This window comes from Narcine bancroftii, chromosome 1 (genome assembly GCF_036971445.1).
Source record: "Narcine bancroftii isolate sNarBan1 chromosome 1, sNarBan1.hap1, whole genome shotgun sequence".
Taxonomy (NCBI): Eukaryota; Metazoa; Chordata; class Chondrichthyes; order Torpediniformes; family Narcinidae; genus Narcine; species Narcine bancroftii.
Genome location: NC_091469.1, coordinates 23329398 through 23353792, shown reverse-complemented (window position 1 = coordinate 23353792; position 24395 = coordinate 23329398). Strand labels below are relative to the sequence as shown.

The 24395-nt window shown below is 41.6% G+C and overlaps 1 protein-coding gene across 1 annotated transcript in view; it reads right to left on the bottom strand.

Moving 5' to 3' along the window:
- The window catches only part of fxn (frataxin), a 42558-nt gene that overhangs the window by 8913 nt on the left and 9250 nt on the right, over positions 1 to 24395 (bottom strand). Inside the window, exons 2-4 of the mRNA XM_069922247.1 lie at positions 12434 to 12522; positions 7637 to 7757; positions 687 to 784 (exon numbers count right to left, since the gene is read on the bottom strand). Coding sequence (XP_069778348.1) covers positions 687 to 784; positions 7637 to 7757; positions 12434 to 12522 — 308 coding nt within the window. The remainder of the gene's footprint in view (positions 1 to 686; positions 785 to 7636; positions 7758 to 12433; positions 12523 to 24395) is intronic.

Genomic DNA, 24395 nt, shown 5'->3' with positions numbered 1-24395 from the left:
ATTATGCTGCAGAAACTCAACAAGTCACACAGGATACTTTATATAGCCCTTCCTCAAGGTATAAGCAAAATGTAGGCAGGTGCCTGAATAAAGTGGTGGAGGGGAAGGGCAGGGGGAGGCCAATAGACAAGAGGTACAACAGCAAAAAAGGGAAAGGGGATAGGCCTGTGAATGGAGAGGGAAGGAGGTGGAGAGCTAGAGGAAAGGAGACAGATGGATAGGGAAGAGAAGGAGAATGGAGATAATACGTTGATGTATGGCTCAAAACCCAAACATTGGTCATGTACCTTTATTTCTCCAGATAATCTCCAGAGTGCAGATTAAACTGTTTAGCAAAAGAGCCCAAGATGATAAGGAGAAAAACTTTTTTTAAATCCATGTGGGTTTGATTTGGAATACGCTGCCTGAAAAGGCAGTTGCACCAGGTTTAATAGTATCCTTCAAAGGAGAAAGAATTGTTGGGATATAGGGAAAGACCAAGGAAATGGTTCAAACATGATTATTTGTAAGAGCTGAAGAAGACTCAATAGGTGTAAGTCCTCCTACTATGTAATGCTATCTATGATTTTAGGCTATGAACAAGTGTACAAGTGTAACATTAATCTTCTCAGGCTCTTTTGTGAAGCATCAATGTCATAAATTCAAGAAAATTCAATATAAAGCTTTGTTCTTCTTTCACTACATACCTGATAGGAGATGATAGCCAGATCTGTCGGTTTGGGGTCTGTTTATTAATCACATAAGTGCCCAAGGATCCACCCAACTTTATTGTCAGTACACCATTCTATAAAAAGAATAAAAATAAATCTATCAGAAGAATATTTTCAAATAATCTTCAACCTGCTGTGGGTTTACAGTGTCTCCAGACCAGTGGATTTGCCCAGACTTGGAACAGTTAGACTCGAACTCAGATGAAATTCAGAGGTTTGCTCACTTTTATTTCCATTTTAAAAAATTTATTCCTAAAAAGCTGAAACGTACAACATTTCAGCAATTTCTTTTTCAATCTTTTTTATTGGTTTTTATAATAAATACAATACAATGGAGAAAAGGAAACAAAATTGAAACTACAATGTCACATATGTGTGTGTGTGACTTTAAATTGCAAAACTGGGGTCCATTGTCTGTGAAGACCTCGCTTGCCATACCATGTATGGAGAATATGGCTTTCATACCTGTTATTACAGCACCTATAGTGGTGGTGTTCAGTTTATACACCTCTGGATACAGGGAGTAATAGTCTGTGACTACCAGATAGTCCTTCCCTTGACATTCAAATAGGTCAGCGCCTGCCTTCTGGTAAGGTCAGTATGGTGCTGCTGGTGGCTTTAGTGGTTCTGCAGGATTGCTTGCTTGATATTTCTGGCATATTGTACAGTTTGACTCTTCATTTGTTATATAATTGTTGATTCTTGGCCAGTGCATCACCTCTCTTACATGTTTCGATTCCAAGATGTCCTCATTGGATCCTTTTTAGCATCTCTTTTCTCAGACTCTTTGGGATAAGGATTTTGCTTCCTTTGTAGATGATGTCTTCAACCACTGATAGATCCACCCTGCAGTTCCAGTACTCTGAAACGTCATGTTGGGCTATCCATCCAAGATGTTTTTTCTCAGTTGTCTCAGTGTTTCATCTTTGTTTGTCTCTGACTTTATGAGCTCCATTTTTGCATCTGATATGGGCAATGCACTTGTGATCATGTCCACGAAGGCATTCATGACTTCATCCATTTTGGTGTTTGCAAGCTGTCTCGTGTCAAATGCTCTAGACAACGTGTCTACTGTGTACATTAGTTTACCCGGAGTGTACGCCACATTCAGTGTATAGCGTTGCACCGTAATCATCACTCTTTGTATTCTAAGTAGACAATGGCTTTTGGAACAATGCAATCAATGGCTTATGGTCAGTCTCTACACTGATTGCTTGTCCTGACATAACCTCATCAAATCTTTCACAGGCATATGTGATGCTGAGCAGCTTCTTTTCAATTTGAGTGTATCGCATCTCCGCATCTGTCCTTGAGTGTGATGCTTATGCAATGGGTTGCCAGTCATATTTTTGCAGAATAACTGCACCAAGCCCACTATGTGATGTGTCTGATGATATCTTGATGGGTTTCGCTGGATCGTAAGACCTCAGAATTGGATCCTCTGTGAGCAGTTCTTTTCTGTTCGTTTTCTCAATGGAGCCATCTTTTCTGAGAGATTGGATATGAATTTACCCATTTAGTTGACCATTCCATTAAACTTCTGTACGTCCTTTTTGCATTATGGCTTTGGCATGTTCCCAATGGCGGACACCTTTCTGGGATCTGGTCTGATACTCTCACTGCTAATATCTCCTACAAATGTTAGTTGTGTCACCCTGAGCTGGCATTTCTCTTCAGTCAGCTTCAGATGTTCTTTCCTTGTTGCTTCCAGCACTTACCTTAGTCTCTCATCATGCTCCATTCTCGTGGTTCCCCATACTATGATGTCATCCATTTGCAGTCTTTCCCTTAGAGACTATTATCTGGAATACCACACACAAGTCTGATTTTATCAGTGAGTTGGTCAGTCCACCAAATTCACATATTTTGCTTTGGTTTCTTAATTCAGTCACATACTGATCAATACTTTCTTCCATTTTCTGTACACAAGAAAAATCTGTGCCTCTCAAACATCACATTATATTAAGGTATGAAGTAAGCCTCAAACTGTTCCATTATTTTTTCCAGTTTCATTTTGTCTCCTTCAGCAACAAATGTGAAGTTATTATACACCTCCAGGGCTTTATCACCCATGACATGTAAGAAAACTGATGCTTTAACTTTATCACTTTTCTTGTCAGCTCCGACTGCCACTAAATACAATCCAAAATGCTGTTGAAATCTGTTCCAATTTTCAGCCACATTACCTGTCAGCTGAAGTTTTGCTGGTGGATGTAATCCTTCCATTTTTCACTTCTCTTCACTGATTAGTTGCTGACTTTAGATTTTACCTTTTTAAGTATTTCTTTCTAATTTCCTTTATTCCACTTCTGACACCATGTTTCATCTTGTATGTGTGAGTTCTTAGACAATACATGGATGAAGGAAAAGGTTCTTTTCTTTAAAGTTGTTATAAACAGCATCATGAGGCATGCATGAGGCTGCAGCCTCCATTACAGATCTGCATACTTTGCGTGTGTCAATCCCCTGCTGGCAGCCAAGTTTAATCAAACAGTAAGGCATTACTAGTTGTATTGCAACCACGATCACTATCATTATAGACTGAACTTTGGTATAACTTTCCAGAATTGTGCCTATGCTATAAAAACACACACACACACACACACACACACACACACACACACACACACTTGATTTGACTAATGTGTTATATTATTAGTAGTTATTAATAAATATAGTGTTTTAAAAGGAAAAAGAAAACACTGCCTTGGTGAATTTCCATTGCTGCTGGTCTGTGACATAACAGATTTTAAATATAAACATTTGACTGGAAAAGGAACCAAAGATATATCTTTTTTAAAATTGAACTAAGCAACTGGAATCTGTGCTTTAACTGTGGTTTACAAGAGGAAATTATATCAATGAAAGAAAAATAGATGCAAGAAAAGGCTGCAGATTTGGTCTTAATCTGGCAGAAAGTAAGCATGAATATGAAGGACCAAAAGGTTTCGTTTTCTGGTATTATAAGCGATGATTCTACAATCAAATCCATTTTTTCCATACTAAATACATTCTTTTGTGGCATTGTGCCAAATTATGCTTTATCCTGTGGTGAACTGGGAAGGTTCACTATATTGAAAATCAATATAAATGCAAGTTATAGAGTCAGAGTTCTACAGCACGAAACAGGCCCTTTGGTCAATGCCTGCCAATGTGCCTATCTGAGCTCAACCCATTTATCGGTGTTTGGCCCACATCCCTCTCAACTTTTCCTTTCCATATCCCTATCCAAATGTAACTGTACCCATCTCTACCATTTCCCCATAGCACTGTCATTCATTGTGTATGTTATGACTATAGCTAAAAATGATTACATTTGTCTAGAAATTCAATTTCATAATGCTCTTTATCATTGTATAATTGAAAGAAATATTTTCTGCAGAACATGATAATAACAAATTCAGGCCACTCTGCGTTACAATGGAAATCAAATCTGGCACTGGACATCCTTTGCTACCAGGGATCCATGAAATGACATAATTTCTCCCTGTTTGATTCTTTTTTTTAAAAAAGCTGGTCCACCCAGTGCAATGTTATGCTGGACATGATGGCTGACGTCTCCCTCAAGCTTACCAACCAAGTCCAAGGCATATTGCTTCTAATCTGCATTACTAGGATTCCATCCCACCATCACTAAATGCTGCTAGGCTGACAAAATGTCTAGGACTTGAAAAGTTAACTGCTTCTCTTTTCCCAGATGTCTCCTGGCCTGCTGAGTATTTCTAGCATTTACTGTTATTATTTCAGATCTGCAGTTCTTCTGATTTTCATTGCTGGTGTCCAATTTCCAATTACTTCCCTCTCCCCAGCCGCAAACAATACCAGAATATTGCCAGATTCCCGTTTCCCATCCCTTTCTCATCCAAACAAAGATGGTCTCCCATTCCCTTCCACCACACTTAATTCTCTTGCCCAGTGCCAGCACATTCTTCAAACATTTCCAGTCTCCCAACCACCCATCTCCTCACTGTCAATGTCCCTTTGATTCTCTCTGCCAAATATTGCTGGGCTGCGTCCTGGCCCCTAATCCACAATTTGAGCCCATTATTCCGGTAGTTGCTCAGCTGACCTCGATGTTGAAAATCTGCAATGTCCAATCAATTGCATCCAAGGAAGTCAGTAGTCGAGGCGAAGGATAACAGAAGAAATAGTCAGGAGTGCACCCATTTAGCACAACCAATGGCTCCAGTACAATGCCTTGGCCATTTATTATTCATGCTAATAAGTAGTACCAATATCAGCAAAGTGCATAGATAGGATTACAAGCAAAGAACATAACAGAATGAAAAAAATATCTGACAGAAGTACATTTGTGCAATATGTTAATGCATTATTTGTTTAATTCGCTTCTAAATACTATATTTGATGGCATATGACAAACTTTATCCCCCAAAAAAGGCTAAAAAAACCTATCCCGGGCCTTATATGCTAAGTTGAGGCATCTGGTAGGCTAATGTTTATCCAGATGCCGTAGACTACCAACACTTGCACCACCTCTAACTCTTTAATACTGTAATATTATTTATTCAAATATCATCATCATTAATCTTACTAAAGGAATTATCATAAAAATTAAAGATGGATGTTCTGACACGAATATCTTTGTGTAGCATCCAACTCTAAAAAGTTAAGCAGGAACTGTTTCTGAGCTCCTATGTACGTTACTGTCTATTTATATCATACCTGCCACATATACTGTATTTTATTATTTTTACATTGAAATGTCCTGTAGTTTTTAAAAGAAACGAATTTAGAGTGATAATGGTGAGTAACACTGACAGTGATCACTGTCACTGTGTGGCTCAATAGCCTCACTGCCACCTAATGTTGCGCACCAAAACTCTGAGTTAGGCTCACGAGTCGTTGCCATTTTGTGTATTTGGTGTTTATCACAATAAGGACAACTTAGTTTTACAAGTACTATCATAATAACAACAGGAACACAGACACATGGTGATAGGAGTGGAAGATTTTACCCTCAAGGTGGCTACAGGAGAGCAAAATAATGTATAAGGTCAACCTGGAAATCAGAAGACAGGAATGGTACATAGAAATAAATAAATGTATTCCATTGGAAAAAATAACATATAATTTAAAAAATAAAGTCACATTATTTGAACAAATTTGGGAAACGTACATGGAACACAACAGAGAGGGTCTACCGCGGACCTCCACCCCCTAAAATGACAGAATGAGAAGAAGACGAAATGAACTGACCCAGTGTGTAAAAGTAGATGACACAATTTTCTTGCTTATTTTCATTGTGTGATGACATTGTTTAATGGGTTTATTGTATTGTATATGTTGAATGTTTAATGGATTTGTAGGGGGGTGGGAAGGAGGGAGGGAAGGGAGGGGGGAGAAAATGACACTGTGTATATTCAAGAGGGAAATGTTTGTGTGTATTTTGATTAATATGATCCATAGTGTGAAAAATAATTTTTTTTAAAATAAAAGGTGGCTACAGGAGGAAAGCGCTTAAGCGATACTATTAGATACAAACTGCAAGTGGTAAACTATGCTGAGGAGCATGGTAATAAAGTGGAAGCGAGAATTTCTGGGGCACTGTCTACAGCAAAAATGATACCAGAATGGATAAAGCAACAAGAACAAAGCGACAGACTACTAAAAAATGTAAACATAACCTTCGTTGTCCAGCCCCACATTGGCCAGAACTTGAGGAGTTAAAAAAAACTGGGTGATAAATGAGAGGAATTCAGGGAAATGCATTTCAACCAAAATGATAATTAATGAGGCCAGGAGATTAGGAGAAGATCAAGGAAATCAGGGTTTTGCAGGAAGAAAGTTGGTGATACCGGTTCACAAAAAAGCACGGTTTATCAAGGTGTACAAAAACATCATTGCACAAAAAATGGCAGCAGATAGTAAAAATAACAGGAAGAGTGAAATGTCCCACCATTTTAAGGGTGTGTGAGTGGGTGAAGAAATCTTGAGAAAATGTAAAAACTGAAATTATTTTGAAGGCTTTTCTCTCTATTGGGTTGCTTGTTTTTATAAAATGTTTTCTGATATAGCTAAGGTGCTTATGTTTTCTCCTGTAAATTACAGCAGTATTAATATTAAAAAGATTTTTCCTGTTGTCCTAGTTGCATGTCTTTCCAAGTTTTTTTCTGCTATACTGTAGCTACATATTTCAATAATATTAAATGCTTGCAGGTTCTCTTCTTCTTTGGCTTGGCTTCGCGGACGAAGATTTATGGAGGGGGTAAAAAGTCCACGTCAGCTGCAGGCTCGTTTGTGGCTGACAAGTCCGATGCGGGACAGGCAGACACGGTTGCAGCGGCTGCAGGGGAAAATTGGTTGGTTGGGGTTGGGTGTTGGGTTTTTCCTCCTTTGCCTTTTGTCAGTGAGGTGGGCTCTGCGGTCTTCTTCAAAGGAGGTTGCTGCCCGCCAAACTGTGAGGCGCCAAGATGCACGGTTTGAGGCGATATCAGCCCACTGGCGGTGGTCAATGTGGCAGGCACCAAGAGATTTCTTTAGGCAGTCCTTGTACCTTTTCTTTGGTGCACCTCTGTCACGGTGGCAAGTGGAGAGCTCGCCATATAACACGATCTTGGGAAGGCGATGGTCCTCCATTCTGGAGACGTGACCCACCCAGCGCAGCTGGATCTTCAGCAGCGTGGACTCGATGCTGTCGACCTCTGCCATCTTACAGATTAATACACTACAAACAAATCTTAATATTCTCTGTTGAAATGGGGGGGGTCATATGCCATCAAATATGGTACCTGGTCAAGCAGAGATATCGCCTAGTACCTTCCATCAAGTTATTTTCATGCATTTTTTGCATGTATTAATAGTAAATTGACATCTGTCTGTCCCTCTTAGAGGACGACATGATAAAAAGATCATAGAAATAGAAGGATGAAAAAAAAGTTTTGAAATGAGAAATAAACAGATTTTACCGCAAATGTTACATCATAGTCTTTTGGAACGAACGGCTGATCTGCAAGATCTTCAAAGAAATCAGACAACAGCTCCAGTGTTTCGTCTGCAAGTTTTTCATAGGTGGTTTCATCGAATGAGCTGTGAAGAAGAATAGTTTCAGTCCTTCAACTTGTTGCAAAATATTATGTCAATTCTATTTATCTTGTATGGCACAAATGTACTATTCACTCTTCTTCCTCTCCTGTTGGCTTGTGCTACCCCATCTCTCCAAGGAAACAAAAGATCGCAAGCATGATCTGTCATTAGTACTGTTACTTGATTGGGTAAGTGAAGTTAATTTCAAGTAGATGAGCTAGTAATTTAGTCTGTTTTTCAGGATCTCAATGCACTTCGTTTTATGTACGAGGAATCAATTTATTGTCATGAACACATCTCGAAATTCATTGACTTGTTGCACAAAATCAGTGCAAATATTGCTATAAATTACATTTAAAAATAAATAAACTAATGGAAAAGAAGAGAAAGCTAGGTAGTATCTGTGGTTCAATATCCATTCAGAAATCTGAAGAACCTGTCCTTGTGCCACTGGGTGTTCATCTTCAGGTTCCTGTACTTCCCTCCTGATGGTAGCAGTGTGAAGAGAGCATGGTGATGAGGGTCACTGAGGATAGAGGCTGCTTTCTAAAGACACAGTCGCTTGTAGATGTTCTCGAAGAAATGAAGACTGATGTTCATGATGACGCTGGCAGAGTACATTACTCCATTTCCTGTCCTGTGCATTGGCACGTTCATAACAGACACTAATGCAACCAGTCAGAATGCTCTCCATGGTACACCTGTAGAAATTTGCAAGAGTCTTTGGTGACATACCAAATCTCCTCAAACTCCTCACAAAGTGTAGCCACTGGTGAGACTTCATGATTGTATCGAAACGGAGGCCCCAGGACAGATTTAGAACCATAGAATGCTACAGCACAGGAAACAGGCCAATCAGCCCCTCTACTCTGTGCTGACAATCATCTCCCTAGTGCCACTAAAAGAAATGTTGACATCTGTTTCCACTGGTGACCCCTTGATAATAACTGGTTCATGTTTCCATGATTTCCCCAGACACCCAGATCTCTCTGTACTGCAGCATTCTCTATAGTTTCCTCTTCTATTCTTCCAACTAAAGTCCATAAACTCATATTTTCTATGATTCGACTTCACATGACAAATTTTTAATCCAGTCATTATCCATCTGTCCTTGTGCAGACTTTATGCCCTCACTGCTCACTTTCCTATCTTTATATTGCCAGTAAAATTTCAATCAGCACTGATTCTACCACATGCACATTGCATACCTGAAAATGACCAATTTATCTTGGCCTTCTGTTTTCTGTTAGCCAATCCTTTTTTTTATTCTAAGATATTACCCTGATGCCATGAGCTCTTATTTTGAACAGATTTTGAATGGGATGCGGTTAGGAGAGGGAACTTAGAAGAGAGTGCTATACACAGACATGTAGTATTTATGAGAAGCAAAGGATATAACTAATGTTTCAGGCCCGATTCCTTCGTCAAGGGCAAAAAGCAGGCAGGCACCCGAATGAAAGGAGGAGAACTTCTTCAGGGTAGGCATCCCTTGAAGAGACTTTGAAATGGAGCAGCTGAATGGAGTTAAAACACAGAAATGTGGAGGACCTCAGTAGGTCTCAGTGACCATAGGAGGTAAAGAAAACTATTACTGACATTCCGGGCTTGAACCTTTGTTCAAGGTATTAGAAATAGCAGTCAAGTGCCTGAGTAAAAGAAACAGCAGTGATGGGGGGGGGGGGGGGGGGTGAATTAGACAAAAGGTGATAAATGGATTTGGGGAAGAGGCCAGGAAAAAGGAAAGGTGAGAATTGATGGAGAAGAGGAGGGGGTTTTGGCTCTATGATTGCAGAGCTGAAATAAAGGAGACAGAGGGAAAAGGGAAGAGAGAAACAGCAAAAGAGACATATGGAAAGAAAGGGGGGGGGGGTGGTGGAAAACATAGGAATCAGGAGAAATTGATGTTAATGCCATACGGATGGAATATAAGGTGTTTTTCCTCCAATTTGCAAGTGATCTCAGTCTGGCAGTACATGAGACCATGGACAGACATGTCAAGCATGTTGGCAAGGGAATGGGGAGGGGAAGAGAAATGGGTGGCCACTGGGAGATCCACGCTATTGCTGCGGACAGAGCCAAGGTGCTCAACGAAGCAATATCCCAGTCTGCATCCAGTCTCTCCAATGTAGATAAGGACACAATGGGAGAACCGAATGCAGTAGATAACTCCCACGGATACACAAGTGAGGTGTTGCCTCACTTGGAAGGGCTTTTGGGGCCCTGAATGGTTGTGAGGGAGGAGATGTGGGTGCAAGTGGAGGATCTCCAGCAGTCATAGGGTAGGTGCCAAGAGGGCAATTGGTGGAAATAGAGGAGTGGACGAAGGAGTCATGGAGGGAGCGATCCCTGCAGAAGGTGGAGAAGGGAGGAGCAGGGAAGATCTGTCTGGTGGTGGGATCACGTTGTAGGTGGTGGACATGATGGAGGAAGATATGATGAATGCAGAGGTTGGTTGGGTGATAGGTGAGGACAAGGGCAATCCTGACCTTTTTGCGTGGGGGTCAGGGCAGATATGCAAGTAATGGAGGATATGTGCATGCAGGCTGAGTTGATGGTGGTTGAGGGAAGCCATGTTGTTTGAAGAAGGAGGACATCTCTGATGATCAGGCATGGAAATCTCATCCTGGGAGCAGATGTGACGAAGATAGAAGAATTGAGAGAAAGGAATGACATGCTTGCAGGGGTCAAGATAGCTGTGGGAGTTGGTGGGTTTGTAGAAGATGTCTGTTGAGAGTTTATCTCCCATGATAGAGACAGAGAGATCGAGAAAGGGAACACTGTTGCTGGAGATGGACCACGTGAATTTGTGGTCAGGGTGGCAGCTGGCAGCAAAGTGGATAATGTCGACGAGCTCAACATGGGTGCATGAGGCAGCACTAAAATATTCATCGATGTAGCGGAAGAAGAGTTGAGGGACCTTGCCTGTGAGGGATTGTAGCATTGAATACTCCACGTAGCCAACAAAAGGTAGGCATAGCTGGGGCCCATGTGGGTATCCTCGTCTATCCCTTTAACTTGAAGAAAGTAGGATAAATCAAAGGAGATATTATTGAGGGTGAGGACAAATTCTGCCAGCTATATGATGGTGGCAAGGTACACGTTGGGACTATTGTTGGGAGAAAAACAAAGGGCTTTGAGGCCTTTGGTGTGGGGATGGAGGTATATAGTGATTGGATGTTCATGTTAAAGATGAGGTAGTCGAGTTCAGGGAACTGGAAGTTGCTGAAGTGATGGGGAGGGGGGCATGTGAAGTTTCGTGGGTGTAGGTGGGTAGGGAGTGGACCAGGGGCTCAAATGAAGTCAAGGTAAGCAGATACCAGTTCAGTGGGGCAGTAGCATGTAGAAACAATGGGTCTGCTGGGACAATTGGGTTTATGGATCTTAGGTAAGAGGTAGAACCGGGAAGTGTGGGGTTGGGAAACAATGGAGGCCGTGCTAGGGAGATGACAAGAAGTGAGAGTTCAAAGATAGTGCATGAGACAGTGGTTTGATGAGTTGTGCTTGGGTCCCATTGGAGGGATAAGTAAGAGGAAGGGTTTGAGAGTTGTCATCTGGCTTTGGCCAGATAGAGGTCAGTGCACCAGATCAGAGCAGTGCTACCTTTGTCTGCGGGATTGGGATTAGTGATGAGAGAATGGAGGACAAGGCATTCTGTGGGGGGAGACTGAAATAGGTGAGGGGAGTAGTGAAGTTGAAACGGTTGAAGTCTCGGCGGCAGTTGGAAACCTCAAGGTCCAGAGCAGGAAGAAAGGCAGAACGAGGTGTCCAAGAGAAGGAAGAAAGTTTAAAGTGAAAGAAGGCATCTGTAGTGGGGGGGCGGGGTGGTTGGAGAATTCTGGTTGTAGCAGTGGGCACGGAGGAAAAGCCAACAGAAGGAGTATTTGGCATCATGGCATGTGTAGAACTTGTTGAGCTGTATTGAATTGATCCGTGATTGTCATGCAATACAAAAAAGTGCTGGAGAAACACCTTTTTTTGCTTTTTGCTCATATCTTTATGAAGGGCTTAGGTCCTAAACGTTGGTAATATGTCTCTGCTTCCTTTAGACATTGCATGATCTACTGAGCTTCTCTAGCACTTTCGTGTATTGCACGACAATCACAGCATATGTAGACTTTCCTGTTTAACTTGTAAGAGAGGTTGGGTGTTAGTTTTTACTAGGATTAGGGAACAGGAGATGGATCATAGAAGCAAGATGGGAAGGAGATTAGAAATGTTGGCCTTCAAATTAACTGTGAGAGCTTTTTGATATCTCAAACTGTACACATCCTCTCCAATTCACACTCCAAATAAGAACAACAATGAATGCTAAACAATTAAGTATATTGAAGTTACACTATTCTCTTCCAAATGTCCTGGCATTATTATGTTTGCAAATAGGGTAAGTCAATACCAACCAACTTAATTTATGCTTTAATCACCAACTATGTGACTCAAAACCAGTTGAACCATCAACTGAATAAATTACAGGTATCTACAACTCACAATGCACATAGAAACTACACACATTCAATATGTACAGAATGCATTTTCACATGAAATCCATATTGATATTTAGTCACATGCACATGGACAACAAACACACTGTGAGAACAGACAACCCACACTGCATACACACATTTTGTCCAAACACCATGAGCATGCACCAAAGCACAAAACCTTTAGTCACTCTGGGATACCTTGTATTTTCCATTCTTCTAAAAAATGAGGAATGGATTTCTTTTCTTTGAAGCATTAAACATCTTTCTGAATGGAAATATTGAATGTTCTGCAAAAGATAACATGACAAAATATGAGCATGAATAAAGTTCGTGTTCTTAGATAAAAATTCATTCAATTGATAACTTTAACAAAGACTTGAACGTTTAAAAAAGACTTTCACGCTGATGATTTATTCAGCTGATCATTATGAAGAATTCCCCTTTTCTAGTATTCACCAGCCTCAATCACAATCGATGCAGAGCCTCTTACTCAATCGTCCAACCTGCATATACAAGCAACAAAGTATTTATAAAATCATTCTCAAACTGTCGAAAGGTTACTGTATGCCCTGAATGCATCACAGAAAAAAGACAATGCTCCAGCTCAATCTTAAGTCACTAATGAGTTAGCTGGCACCATTTAGGACAATACCAAATTGCACACAATTGTAGACAAAATACAGCTGAGAAGTTGCTTATTGTTCCTTCATATACCAAAGATAAAAATACATAATCGATGTTTCGGGCTTGTATGGTTCATCAAGGTTTGGAAAAATGTCGGCAGGCGTCCAATAAAAGGGTAAGGGGGAGGTATAGTCGCAAAGGCAGGAGGTAATAGGTGGAGAAGAGAGGGAGGGCACAGCAGCAAACAAAGATGGCTCGGTGAATAAAGAGAGAAGGAGGTGAAGAGATGACAGGGGGAAGGGATGGGATGGGAGAGAGAAAGGAGAGCAGGTTAGCAGAAACCAGATGTCGGTGTTGATGCCTTCTGGCTGGAGAGAGCCCACACAGAAAATCAAGTGTTGCTCCTCCAATTGATGGGTGGTTTTGGTGGGATAGTACATGAGGCCATGGACAGACATGTGAGAATGGGAGTGTGATGCAGAACAGAAATGGGTGGCCACAGGGAAGTCTCTGTCACTGCTGCAAAGGTGCTCAGCGAAGCAAATAGTGACAGAATCGTTTCACTGAGCACCTTGCTCTGACTGCACCAGTGACAGAATTGCTTTGCTGAGCATCTTCACTCTGTGCATACCAGTGAAAGGGACCTCCCAGTTATCATTCTCACATCCTCTCACACTGTCCCTGACACACTCTCTATCTCCACCTCTCTCTCCCTTCATCTCCCTCCCCAAACTCTCTCCCCAACTCTCTCTTTCCATATCCTTCCCCCAACACTTTCTTTTTCTCCCAACTCTTTCTCCTCTCTCTCCAACTCGCTCCATTCCCCCACCTCTCACCGCTAACTTCTCTCTCTACAACTCACTTTCTCTCCCTCCAACTCTCTCCTCAATTCTCTTTCACTTTCCCCAACTCTTTCTATTGCTTCCCAACTCTTTCTCTCTCCCCCTCCCTCTTCGTTCTGTCTCTCCCCTCTCACTCACTCTCACCCTCTCTCTCTCCACCCCCTTTTCACTCCCTCTCTCTCCCCCTCCTCCCCTCGTCTCAGCAAACCAGGGACGTCAGCTATACCTAAAAGCTATTCACCAACCATCGGTATGGAATTGTGTGGCATTCATTGCACCAGAGCCAAAAGCAATTTTGTATTCAGAGGACAAGGTGCCATACACTCTTGGGAACAGTTTATCCATTCTGGCCACTGACCTCTACCTCACTGTGGCCAGACACCAAGAACTATTGAACATTACAGCACAGAAACAGGTCCCTTCGGCCCTTCTAGTCTGTGACAAACTATTATTCTGCTTAGTCCCATTAACCTGCACCCATTTGATAGCCCCTCATGCCTCTCCCATCCATGTACCTGTTCAAATTCTTCTTAAACATTAAAACTGAGCCTGCATTCACCTCTTGAGCTGGCAGCTTGTTCCATGCTCCCACCACTCTGTGTGAAGAAGTCCCCCTAAACTTTTCACCCTTAACTCATGTCCTCTGGTTTGTATTTCACCTATCCTCAATGGAAAAAGCCTACCTATATTTACTCTGTCTATCCCCTCATAATTTGAATTACTACCTCAATCAAATCTCCCCCCATTCTTCTATGGTCCAGAGAATATATTCCTAGCCTGTTTAACCTTTCCCTGTAACTCAATTCATGAAGTTTGGGTAACATCCTAGTAAATCTTATCTTTATTCTTTCAATCTTATTGATACCTTTCCTGTATTTAGGTGACACAGTACTCCAAGTCACCAATGACTTATACAATTTTACCATAACATCCCAACTCCTATACTCAATACTTTGTTTTATGAAGGCCAAAAAAAATGCCAAAACCTCTCTTTACAACCCTATCTACCTATGACACAACTTTCAGGGATTTATGTACCTGTATTCCTAGATCCCTCTGTTCTAGTGCCCTACAATTTACCAAGTAGGACCTTTCTTGGTTTGCCCTTCCAAAATGCTACACCTCATAATTGCCTGCATTAAATTTCATCTGCCATTTTTCAGCTCATTTTTGCAGATGGTCCAGATCACTGTGCAAGTTTTAAAAACCTTCTTCACTGTCCAGATCACCTTCAATCTTAGTGTCATCTGCAAATATGCTGTTCCAATTTACCACATTATCATCCAGATCATTGATATAGATGACAAACAACAATGATCCCAGCACCGATCCCTGAGACACAGGCCTCCAATCTGAGAAGCAATCATCCATCATCACTCTCTGGCTTCTGTCCAGCCATTGTCAAATCCAGGTCACTACTTCACCATGAATACCAAGCATATGAACCTTCCTGACCAACCTCCCATGTGGGATTTTATCAAAGGCCTTACTAATATCCATGTAAACAACATCCACAGCCTTCCATTCATCAACTTTCCTGGTAACTTCCTCGAAGAACTGTAAGATAGGTTAAACACGACCTACCACACACAAAGCCATATTGACTATCCTTAATCAGTTCCTGGCTATCCTAATACTTGTACCGTATATCCCATCTCTTAGAACACCTTCCAATAATTTACCTAATATTTTCATCAGGTTAATTGGGCTATAATTTTCAGGGTTACTTTTGGAGTTTTTTTTTAAACAAATGAACAATGTGAGCTATCCTCCAATCCCCCAGCACCACACATGTAGCTAAGGACATTTTGAAGATTTCTGCTAGAGCCCCTCCAATTTCAACACTAGCCGCCCTCAAGGTCTGAGGTAATATCTTGTCAAGCCCTGGGGATTTATTCACACTTATTTGCTTTATACAGCAAGCACCTCCTCCTCTTTAATCTGTAGAGGTTCCTTACCTCACTACTTATTTCCTTACTTCCCTCATCTCTGTGCCAGTATCTTGAGTGAATACTGACAAAAATTCATTTGAGTATTTCCCCATCTCTTTCGACTCCACACACAGCCAACCACTCTGATCTTCAAGGGGTCCAATTTTGTCCCTTACTTTCTTCTTGCTCCTAATATAACTGAAGAAACCTATAGGATTTTCCTTCACATTTGTGGCCTCCACATCGAGACACTGGGCGCAAACTAGATTGCTTCACTGAGCACCTTTGGTGATAGGCCTCCAAGTAGCCAACCATTTCAGATCTGTGCCACAGTCTCATACTCACATGTCTGTCCATGGCTTTATGATCTATCTCATGAAGACCACGCGTAAATTGGAGGAACAACACCTGATTTTTCCACCTGGGAACTCTCCAGCCACATGGCATTAACATAGACTTTTCTGGTTTCTGCTAACCAGCTCTCCTCTCTCCCCCCCCACTCACCCAGCCATCTCACCTCTCCTTGCTTACTGCTGTCCCCTCCTCCCTTATCCCTATTACCTACTGCCTTTGCAACCACACTTCTCCCTCTACACTTTTACTCGGATGTCTGCCGACATTTCTCCATACCTTGATAAAGGGCTCAAACCCAAAACGCAAGTTATATATTCACAATCTCTCCAGCATTGTGTTTTTACTTCAACTATGGAGCCTACAGATTTTCATGTTTTACTTTTCCTTCACATTGTCTGCCAAAGCAACCTCATGCCTTCTTTTAACCTTCCCGATTTCTTTCTTGAGATTTTCTTGCGTCTTATATACTCCTCGGGTACCTCATTTTCTCTGTGTTGCTGATACCTGCTATATACCTCTCTGTTCTTCCAAACCTGATCCCCAATATCCCTTGAAAACCAAGGATCCCTATGCCTGCTAACTTATCTTTAATCGTAACAGAAACAAACACAGTACTCTAAAAATTTCACCTTTGAAGGTCTTCCTCTTACCTCACACATCCTTGCCCAAAAACAAGTTATTCCAATCCCCACATTCTACATCCTTTCTCACTTCCTCAAAATTGACGTTTCTCCAATTTAGAATCTCAACCCAAGTCTCATACCTATCCTTCTCCAGTACTGCACTCTCTAGTTGGTACATCAATGTATTGATTTAGAAAACTTTCCTGAACACAAATGACAAACTCCAAGCCATCCAGCCCTTTTACAGTTTGGGAGTCCCATTCAATATGTGGAAAATTAAAATCTCCTACTATCACAACCTTATGTTTCCTGCAGCTATCTACTACCTCTTTGCAGATTTGTTCCTCCATTCCTCACTACTGGGCAGTTTATAATACAACCCCACAAGTTTGGTCATAGTTTTCCTGTTCTTCAACTCCACTCATATAGCCTCAGTACACGAGCCCTCTGGGCTGTCCTGCCTGAGCATAACTGTGATATTTTCCCTGTCAAGCAATGCCAATCCTCCTCGTTTCATCCATCCTGCTCTTTCGCGTCTGAAGCAATGGAAGCCCGCAACAATGACTTGCCAGTCCTGCCCCTCCTACAACCAAGTTTCACTAATGGCCCACCAAGTCATAATTCCATGTGAAAATTCATGCTTTAAATCCGCCTGCCTTTCCTAAAATACTCCTTGCATTGAAATAGATGCATCTGAGAACATTTCCACCATTGAAATAGATACACCTGAGAACATTTCCACCTTGTACCCGTTGACTTCTAAGGTTACATGCAATTTTCACATAATCTTTTAGCTGCTTCACTCTTCAATCTACTCTGGCACTCTAGTTCCCATCCTCCTTCAAATCTAGTTTAAACCCCCCCACCCCCCGGAGCAGAATTAGCAAATCTGTCCTGTTGGAATAGGTCCCACCTTCCCTGGAAGAGAGCCCAATGATCCAGAAACCTGAACCCCTCCCTCCAACACCATGTCTTAACCACATGTTAAGCTACATTATCCTCCTAATTCTAACCTCACTGGAACATGGCACAGGTAGCAATCCTGAGATCACTACCCAAAGGTCCTGTCATTCAACCTAGTCCTAACTCCCTGAACCCTCCTCACCTTTCCTACACATCTGGTTGCTCACCCTCCCTCCTGAGAATGCCATGAAATCGATCTCAGAAATCTCAGACCCTGGCATCAGGGATTCTTGATCCCTTCCACAGAACCTCTTATCTGTCCCCCTAACTATGGAATCCCCTATCACTACAGCTCACCGCTTCTCCCTTCACTCTGCCAGAGACGTGATTGCCATGACTTGTTCCTGGTACCTTCTCCTCCCTCCCCCCCTCCCCCTCCACCACTGTATCAAGAATGGTCTTATTGTTATTTAGGGGAAGCAACCACAGGAGTGTTCTGCACTGCCTGCCTGTTCCCTTCCCCTCTCCTGACTGTCACCCATCTACCCTCCTCCTGCCTCCAAGGTGTGACAGTGTCCCTGTTACTTCTGTCTATCACCCCCTCTGTTTACCTAATGATCTGGAGTTCATCCAAATCCAGATCTAATTACTTAATTTGGCTTGTCAGGAGCTGTAGCTGGATGCATTTCTCGCTGGGTCCCCTGACAACCCACATTCCGCAAAAGGAGCATTCCCCTGACCTGGCTGCCATTTCAACTGTCTATAACTAGAAGAAAAAATATATGATATATAAAACCTGCCCTTACCTGGGCCTACCTGCTGAACATTTTTGTTCCTCAAATGAGTTGGTCTTTAACTCCTGCACCAACATCTCAGCCACTATTCGCCAAAGCCCTTTGAGCCAGAGGCTTTTCCCTCTGACTCAGCCCATTCCAATGATGACCTCCTCCTACTTTCCAACTTTCTCCTTCCACAGGACCCCCACCACAGCATATCAAGCCACCATCTCCAACATTATCTCCAATTTCATCACCTCTGGCCACCTCCCTCCCAAGGCCTTCAACCTCATTGTTTCCCATCCCTGGTTCTAGCTCTTACCCAAGATACACGAGCCCAATTATCTGGGTAGACCCACTGTTTCTGAACTACCACCGTCTTACCGTGACTCCATCTTTTCTCTTCTGGACCAATCCCTCCCCACCTATATCTGCGATACCTCACATGCCCTCCATCATCTCTTCAACGATTTCCAATTCCCTGAACTTGATTGCCTCATTTTCACTATGGATGTCCAATCTCTTTACATCTCCACCCCTGATGCAGAAGGTCTTTGTTTCTTTCTTAACAAGAGACCTAACCAGTCACCCTCCTCCATCACCTCCCACCCCCCCCCCCCCGGCAGTACTTGTTCTCGCTCTTTAATAAATTCTTCTCTGACTCATCCCACTTTCTTCAAATCATGGGTACCCACATGGATCCCAGCTATGCCTGCCTGTTTCTGGGCTTCACGGAGCAAACCATGCCGCAAGTTTACACAGACAAAGTCTGCTATACTGACTACTACATTGGGGCTGCCTAGTGCATCCATGATGAGCTCAACTTCATTCACTTTGCAGCCAACTTCCACTCCAATTTCAAATTCATCTGGTCCATCTCCATCAACACTCGCCCATTTCTTGATCTTTCTGTCTCCATCTCGGGAGACAAGCTTTCCAATGACAATTTTACAAACTCACTAACTCACACATCTACCTCAACTACACTTCTTCACACTCAGTCCGTTGCAAGGATTCTATTCCTTTCTCCCAATTTCTCTGTCTCCACCATATATATTCCCAAGAGGAGGTCTACCAGTCCAGGTAATCTGAAATATCCTTCCACAAACATGGCTTCCCCTCCATTTCCCATTCATCAGATGCAACAGAGGATTCCTCTTGTGCTCACTTACCACTACAAGCCTCCGCATCCAACACATTATACTTCGCCACCTATATGATCCCACCACCAGCTGCATCTTCCCCTTTCCATCTTCTGTAGCCACCACTCCCTCTGTGAATCCTTCGTCCACTTAACCCTTCCCATCCTTCTCCAGCAACCATAGAAAGTGTCACACCTGTGCCCACACTTCCTCCCTCACCATCAATTTGGGCCCGATATGTCTTTTCAACTGAAGCAACACTTGACTTGAGTTTCCACCGGAGTCATCTACTGCATCCGGTGTTCCTGTTGTGGTCTTCTCTACAACCTTCACTCTGTCCACATCAGTGACAGGGATTTCCCAGAGGCCGACCACTTTAATTTGACGCCCCACTCCCATGCTGACATGTGTGTCCATGTTCTCATGTACTGTCCCAACAAGACCACCTGTAAATGGAGGAGCAACACAATTTTCTATCTGGGCATTCTCCAACCAGAAGGCATTAACAACGACTTCTCCGGTTTCTGCTAGTCTATTGTCCATTCTCCCTCCCTTCCCTTTGTCTTCTTTCCCTTCCATTCACAGAGCCATCCCTCCTCCCCCTATTTGAAGGTGCGTCCTCTCTCCCTTATGCAGCTATTACCTCCTGCCTTTGGGACTGTGCTCCTTCCCTTGCCCCTCCCCCCATCATTATGTTCAGGTGCCTGGCAACATTTTTTCATATGTTGATGAAGGGCTTGAACCTGAAATGTTGGTTATGTACCTTTGCTACTTAAAGTAGTTTGACTTACTGCATTGTGTTTTTATTTCAGCCATGGCATGTGCAGACCATCATGTTTTACCTTGGTAATAGTTTCCTTTGATTTGAATTAGTCACTTTACTCCTCCCATTGTGGCCTAACCTGTTTGAGAGAATGGGGAGGATGGGGTCCATAATCAAGTAAAGAGGGCAGGAAGCATTATTCAAGAAAAAAGGAGCAGGAGGTGGCCATCCAATTCTTTAAGCCAACTCCATATTTCATCTAGATCATGGCCAATCTACCTTTGCACCATTTCCATTTCCTTATCTCTAAACCCCATAAAAACTATCAATCTCTATTTTGAATGAATAAAATAACTACCCCACAGACGACCAAGTTGGAAAATACCATAGATTCACTATCCTCTGAGTACGGCTATTTCTCATCTTAGATCTATATAGCTTACTCCCTTATTCTCAAATGTAACACCTCTTTTCCTCCCACATCTCCCCCCCCCCCCACCCACATCTCCCACCCCATTCAAGTCTAGGAAACCTACTGAGCCCTTTTAGAATATCATTTTGATGAGATTCTCCCTTCTAAACTCTGAAGAATGCAGTCCCAGTCTATTCCTTGTATATGAATAAATGAGCGTGAAAGTATTAATTGACTTGTACACAAGTACAATGTACACATGCATCAAAAATCTTGTTTGCTGCAGCAACAGAGGTTTGCAAAATATACCACCATTAGTATAAATTTACACAGTGCCATGTACCCTCTCCAATACCAGCACATCCTTCCTTCGATACAGTGTCCAAAACTGTTTGTAATACAGATACTCCATATGTGGTCTAACCAACATCTTGTAAAGTCTCAGCATGACATATTTGCCTTTATATTGCCATCCTCTTGAATAATAACATTGCATTTATTTTCCCCTGCAGCCGCTGCAACCGTGTCTGCCTGTCCCGCATCGGACTTGTCAGCCACAAACGAGCCTGCAGCTGACGTGGACTTTTACCCCCTCCATAAATCTTCGTCCGCGAAGCCAAGCCAAAGAAATTTCCCTACCACTGACTCAACCTGCAAGTTAATCTTAGGAATCCCTGCACAAGTGCTCCCAAGTCCCTTTGAACTTCTGCTTTTGGAATCTCTCCCCATTTAGAAAATAGTCCACTTTGTTATTGCTTCAACCAAAGTGGATGACCATATAAATATTCTGTCTGCCATTTCTTTGCCCATTCTCCCAACCTATCCAAGTCTCTAGGTCAGATTCCCTGCTTCCTCAACACTCCCTGCCCCTTCAACTATCTTCATATCACTCGCAAACTTGGCCACAAAGCCATCAATCCCATCATGTAAATCATTTCCATATGAAATGGGGAATGTGGCACAGACGAAGTGTGTTTTTGCCCCTACCTGTTTTTATTTAATACCAGAGGTAGCTTTGAGGAGGATTGTTGTCTTTGTCAGTATTTAAGTGGTTTTTGCATGTTTGTGTTTCTATATTTTAGTATTTGTATAATTTAAGGGATAGGGAGGGGAGGGTGTAAGGAGGTGTAAATAACGACTCTGTAAAAAGACAATGTAAAATTCTCTTTATTGGATTTGGATAAGTCTGGAAAATCAAAACATAAAATACTTTTAAAAAGCTTGGACCCAACACTGACCCTTGCGGACCACCACATATCAATGGCAGCCAGCCAAGAAAGGCTCTCTTTATTTCCCTCTTTGCCTTTAGCCAATCAGCTAATCTTCTATCCACATGAGTACTTTTCACATAATACCTTGGGCTCCTATCTTGTTCAGTAGCCTTCTGTGTGTCACCTTGTCAAGTCTTCTGAAAACAACATCCACTGACTCTCCTTTGTTAGTCCTGCTTGTCTTCATCAAAGAACTCCCACAGATTTGTCAGGCAAGATCTCCCCTGAGGGAAACCATGATGACTGGGACCTATTTTATCTTGTGCTTTCAAGTAATTCAAAATCCCTTTCTTAATAATGGATTCTAGAATCTTGCCAACCACTGAAGTCAACCTAACTGGCCTATAGTTTCCTGTCTTTTGCCTCTCTCCCCTCTTAAAGAGTGACATTTGCAATTTTCCACTCCTGGAACTATTTGACTTTCACAATTCTTTTTTTAAAAATTTTTTATTTTTCACATTATGAACCATACTGACCAAAATACATACAGAGATTTTTCTCTTGAATATATACAGAGTCATTTTCTCCCCTTTTTCCCCCCTCCCTTCCCTCCCTCACCCCCCTTCCCATTTATTCAAAGTTCAATCTATATGATACATTAAACCCGTTAAACAATGTCGTCACTTAATAAAAATGAACAAGAATATATACCAAAAAACCCAGAAATCTTCCTTCTAAGTAATATAAGAAATAAAGAATTTGGACTTGATTTGGATGGAGCACAAAAAAGATTTATTATGATAGCCCTAGCTGTAGCAAAAAAATGTATTATATCAACCTGGAAATTAGAAGACAACTTGAGAATACAACAGTGGTACATAGAAATAAATAAATGTATTCCATTCGAAAAAATAACATATAACTTAAGAAATAACATCACAATATTCGAACAAATATGGGAACCATACATGAAACACAATAGAGAAATCCTACCACGGACCTCCACCACCTAAAATGACAGAAGGAGAAGACAACGAAATGAACTGACTCAGTATGACTTTAGCAATTCTTGATGCGTTCACAATCTCTTCTGTTCCTTTTTACAGAACACTGGGGTGTAGTCAGTTTGGTCTCAGTGACATCCACTTTCAGCTTCCCAAGCTCCCTTTCCTAGGTAATAGCGATCACACTCACATTTGTCTGTAACTCTCAAATTTCTGGCACATTACTGGTGTCTTCCACAGGAAAGACTGACACAAAAATACCTGTTCAGTTCATCCACCATTTCTTCGTTCCCCGTTACCACCTTTCCAGCATCATTTTCCAGCAGTCCAATGTCAACTCTTACCTTTCTTTTACTATTTGGATCTGAAAAAATTCTTTCATGTTATTAGCTAATTTCAACATTTTATCTTTTCTCCCCTTATTGTTTTTTTTTGTTGCCTTTTGTTGGTGTTTAAAAGCTAGCCAATCCACTGACTTCTTGCCAATTTTTGCAATACTCTCTGACCTTACTTTTGCATTTGGCTCTCTTTGACTTTCCTTCTCAGCTACGGTTGCCTCACCCTACCCTCTTCTTCTTAAATGAAACAATTCTGTGTCTTTAGAATTATTCCCAGAAGCTCCTGCCATTGCTGCTTGACTGTCTTCCCTTCCAATCAACTTTGGCCAACTCCTCTCTCATGCCTCCATAGTTACCTTGACTGACACATTCAATTTTAGCTTCTCCCTCTCAAGCTGCATAGTGAATTCAATTATATTATGATCACTACCTCCTAATGGTTCTTTTACTTTGAGCTTCCTAATCAAATCTAGTTCACTGCACAGCAGCAAATCTACAATTGCCTCTTTCCTTGTGGTCACTGAGACATTGCCTTTATTACATGCCTTCTCAAACTCCTGTTGCAATTTGCACTCTACATCTTAGCTGTTATTTGGAGGCTTGTAAGTAACTCCCACTGAGGTCTTTTTACTATTGCAGTTTCTCAGCTCTACCCACAAGGATTCTACATCTCTGATCAGAGATCCCTTCTTGCTGAGGATTTTTAATTTTTTTTAACCAACAGAACCCCCCCCCCACACACACACACCCTCTCTGTCTACCTGCCTTTCTTTTCAACAGAGTGGACATCCTTGGATGTTTAGCTCAGTTGTAATCCTCTTTCTACAGCAAAGTCTCTATTATGCTCACAACGCTGACAATTTCAAACTGTGCTTTAAGCTCATCTACCTTATTTCTTACAAGGTGAGGATTCAGTCCCATGTTCACTAACCCGATATTTGTCTCTGTTTTGCCAGAGTTTACCTTTTCTAAAATTTTTGTCTTATCTTTTATTCTGAAACTTCAATAACCTCTCCTGCATTCTATTTTTTTATATTTTATTTTTGGTTTTCAAACACATATCACTTATACATTTTTTACATATATATATATATATATATATATACCAAAATAATCGATATACCACTTACAAATAAATGTATAGACCTTCTTCTTTCTTTTTTATAAAAATACAGAAAGTATAATTTACATATATATATATATATATATATATATATTTATATAAAAAACAGACCAT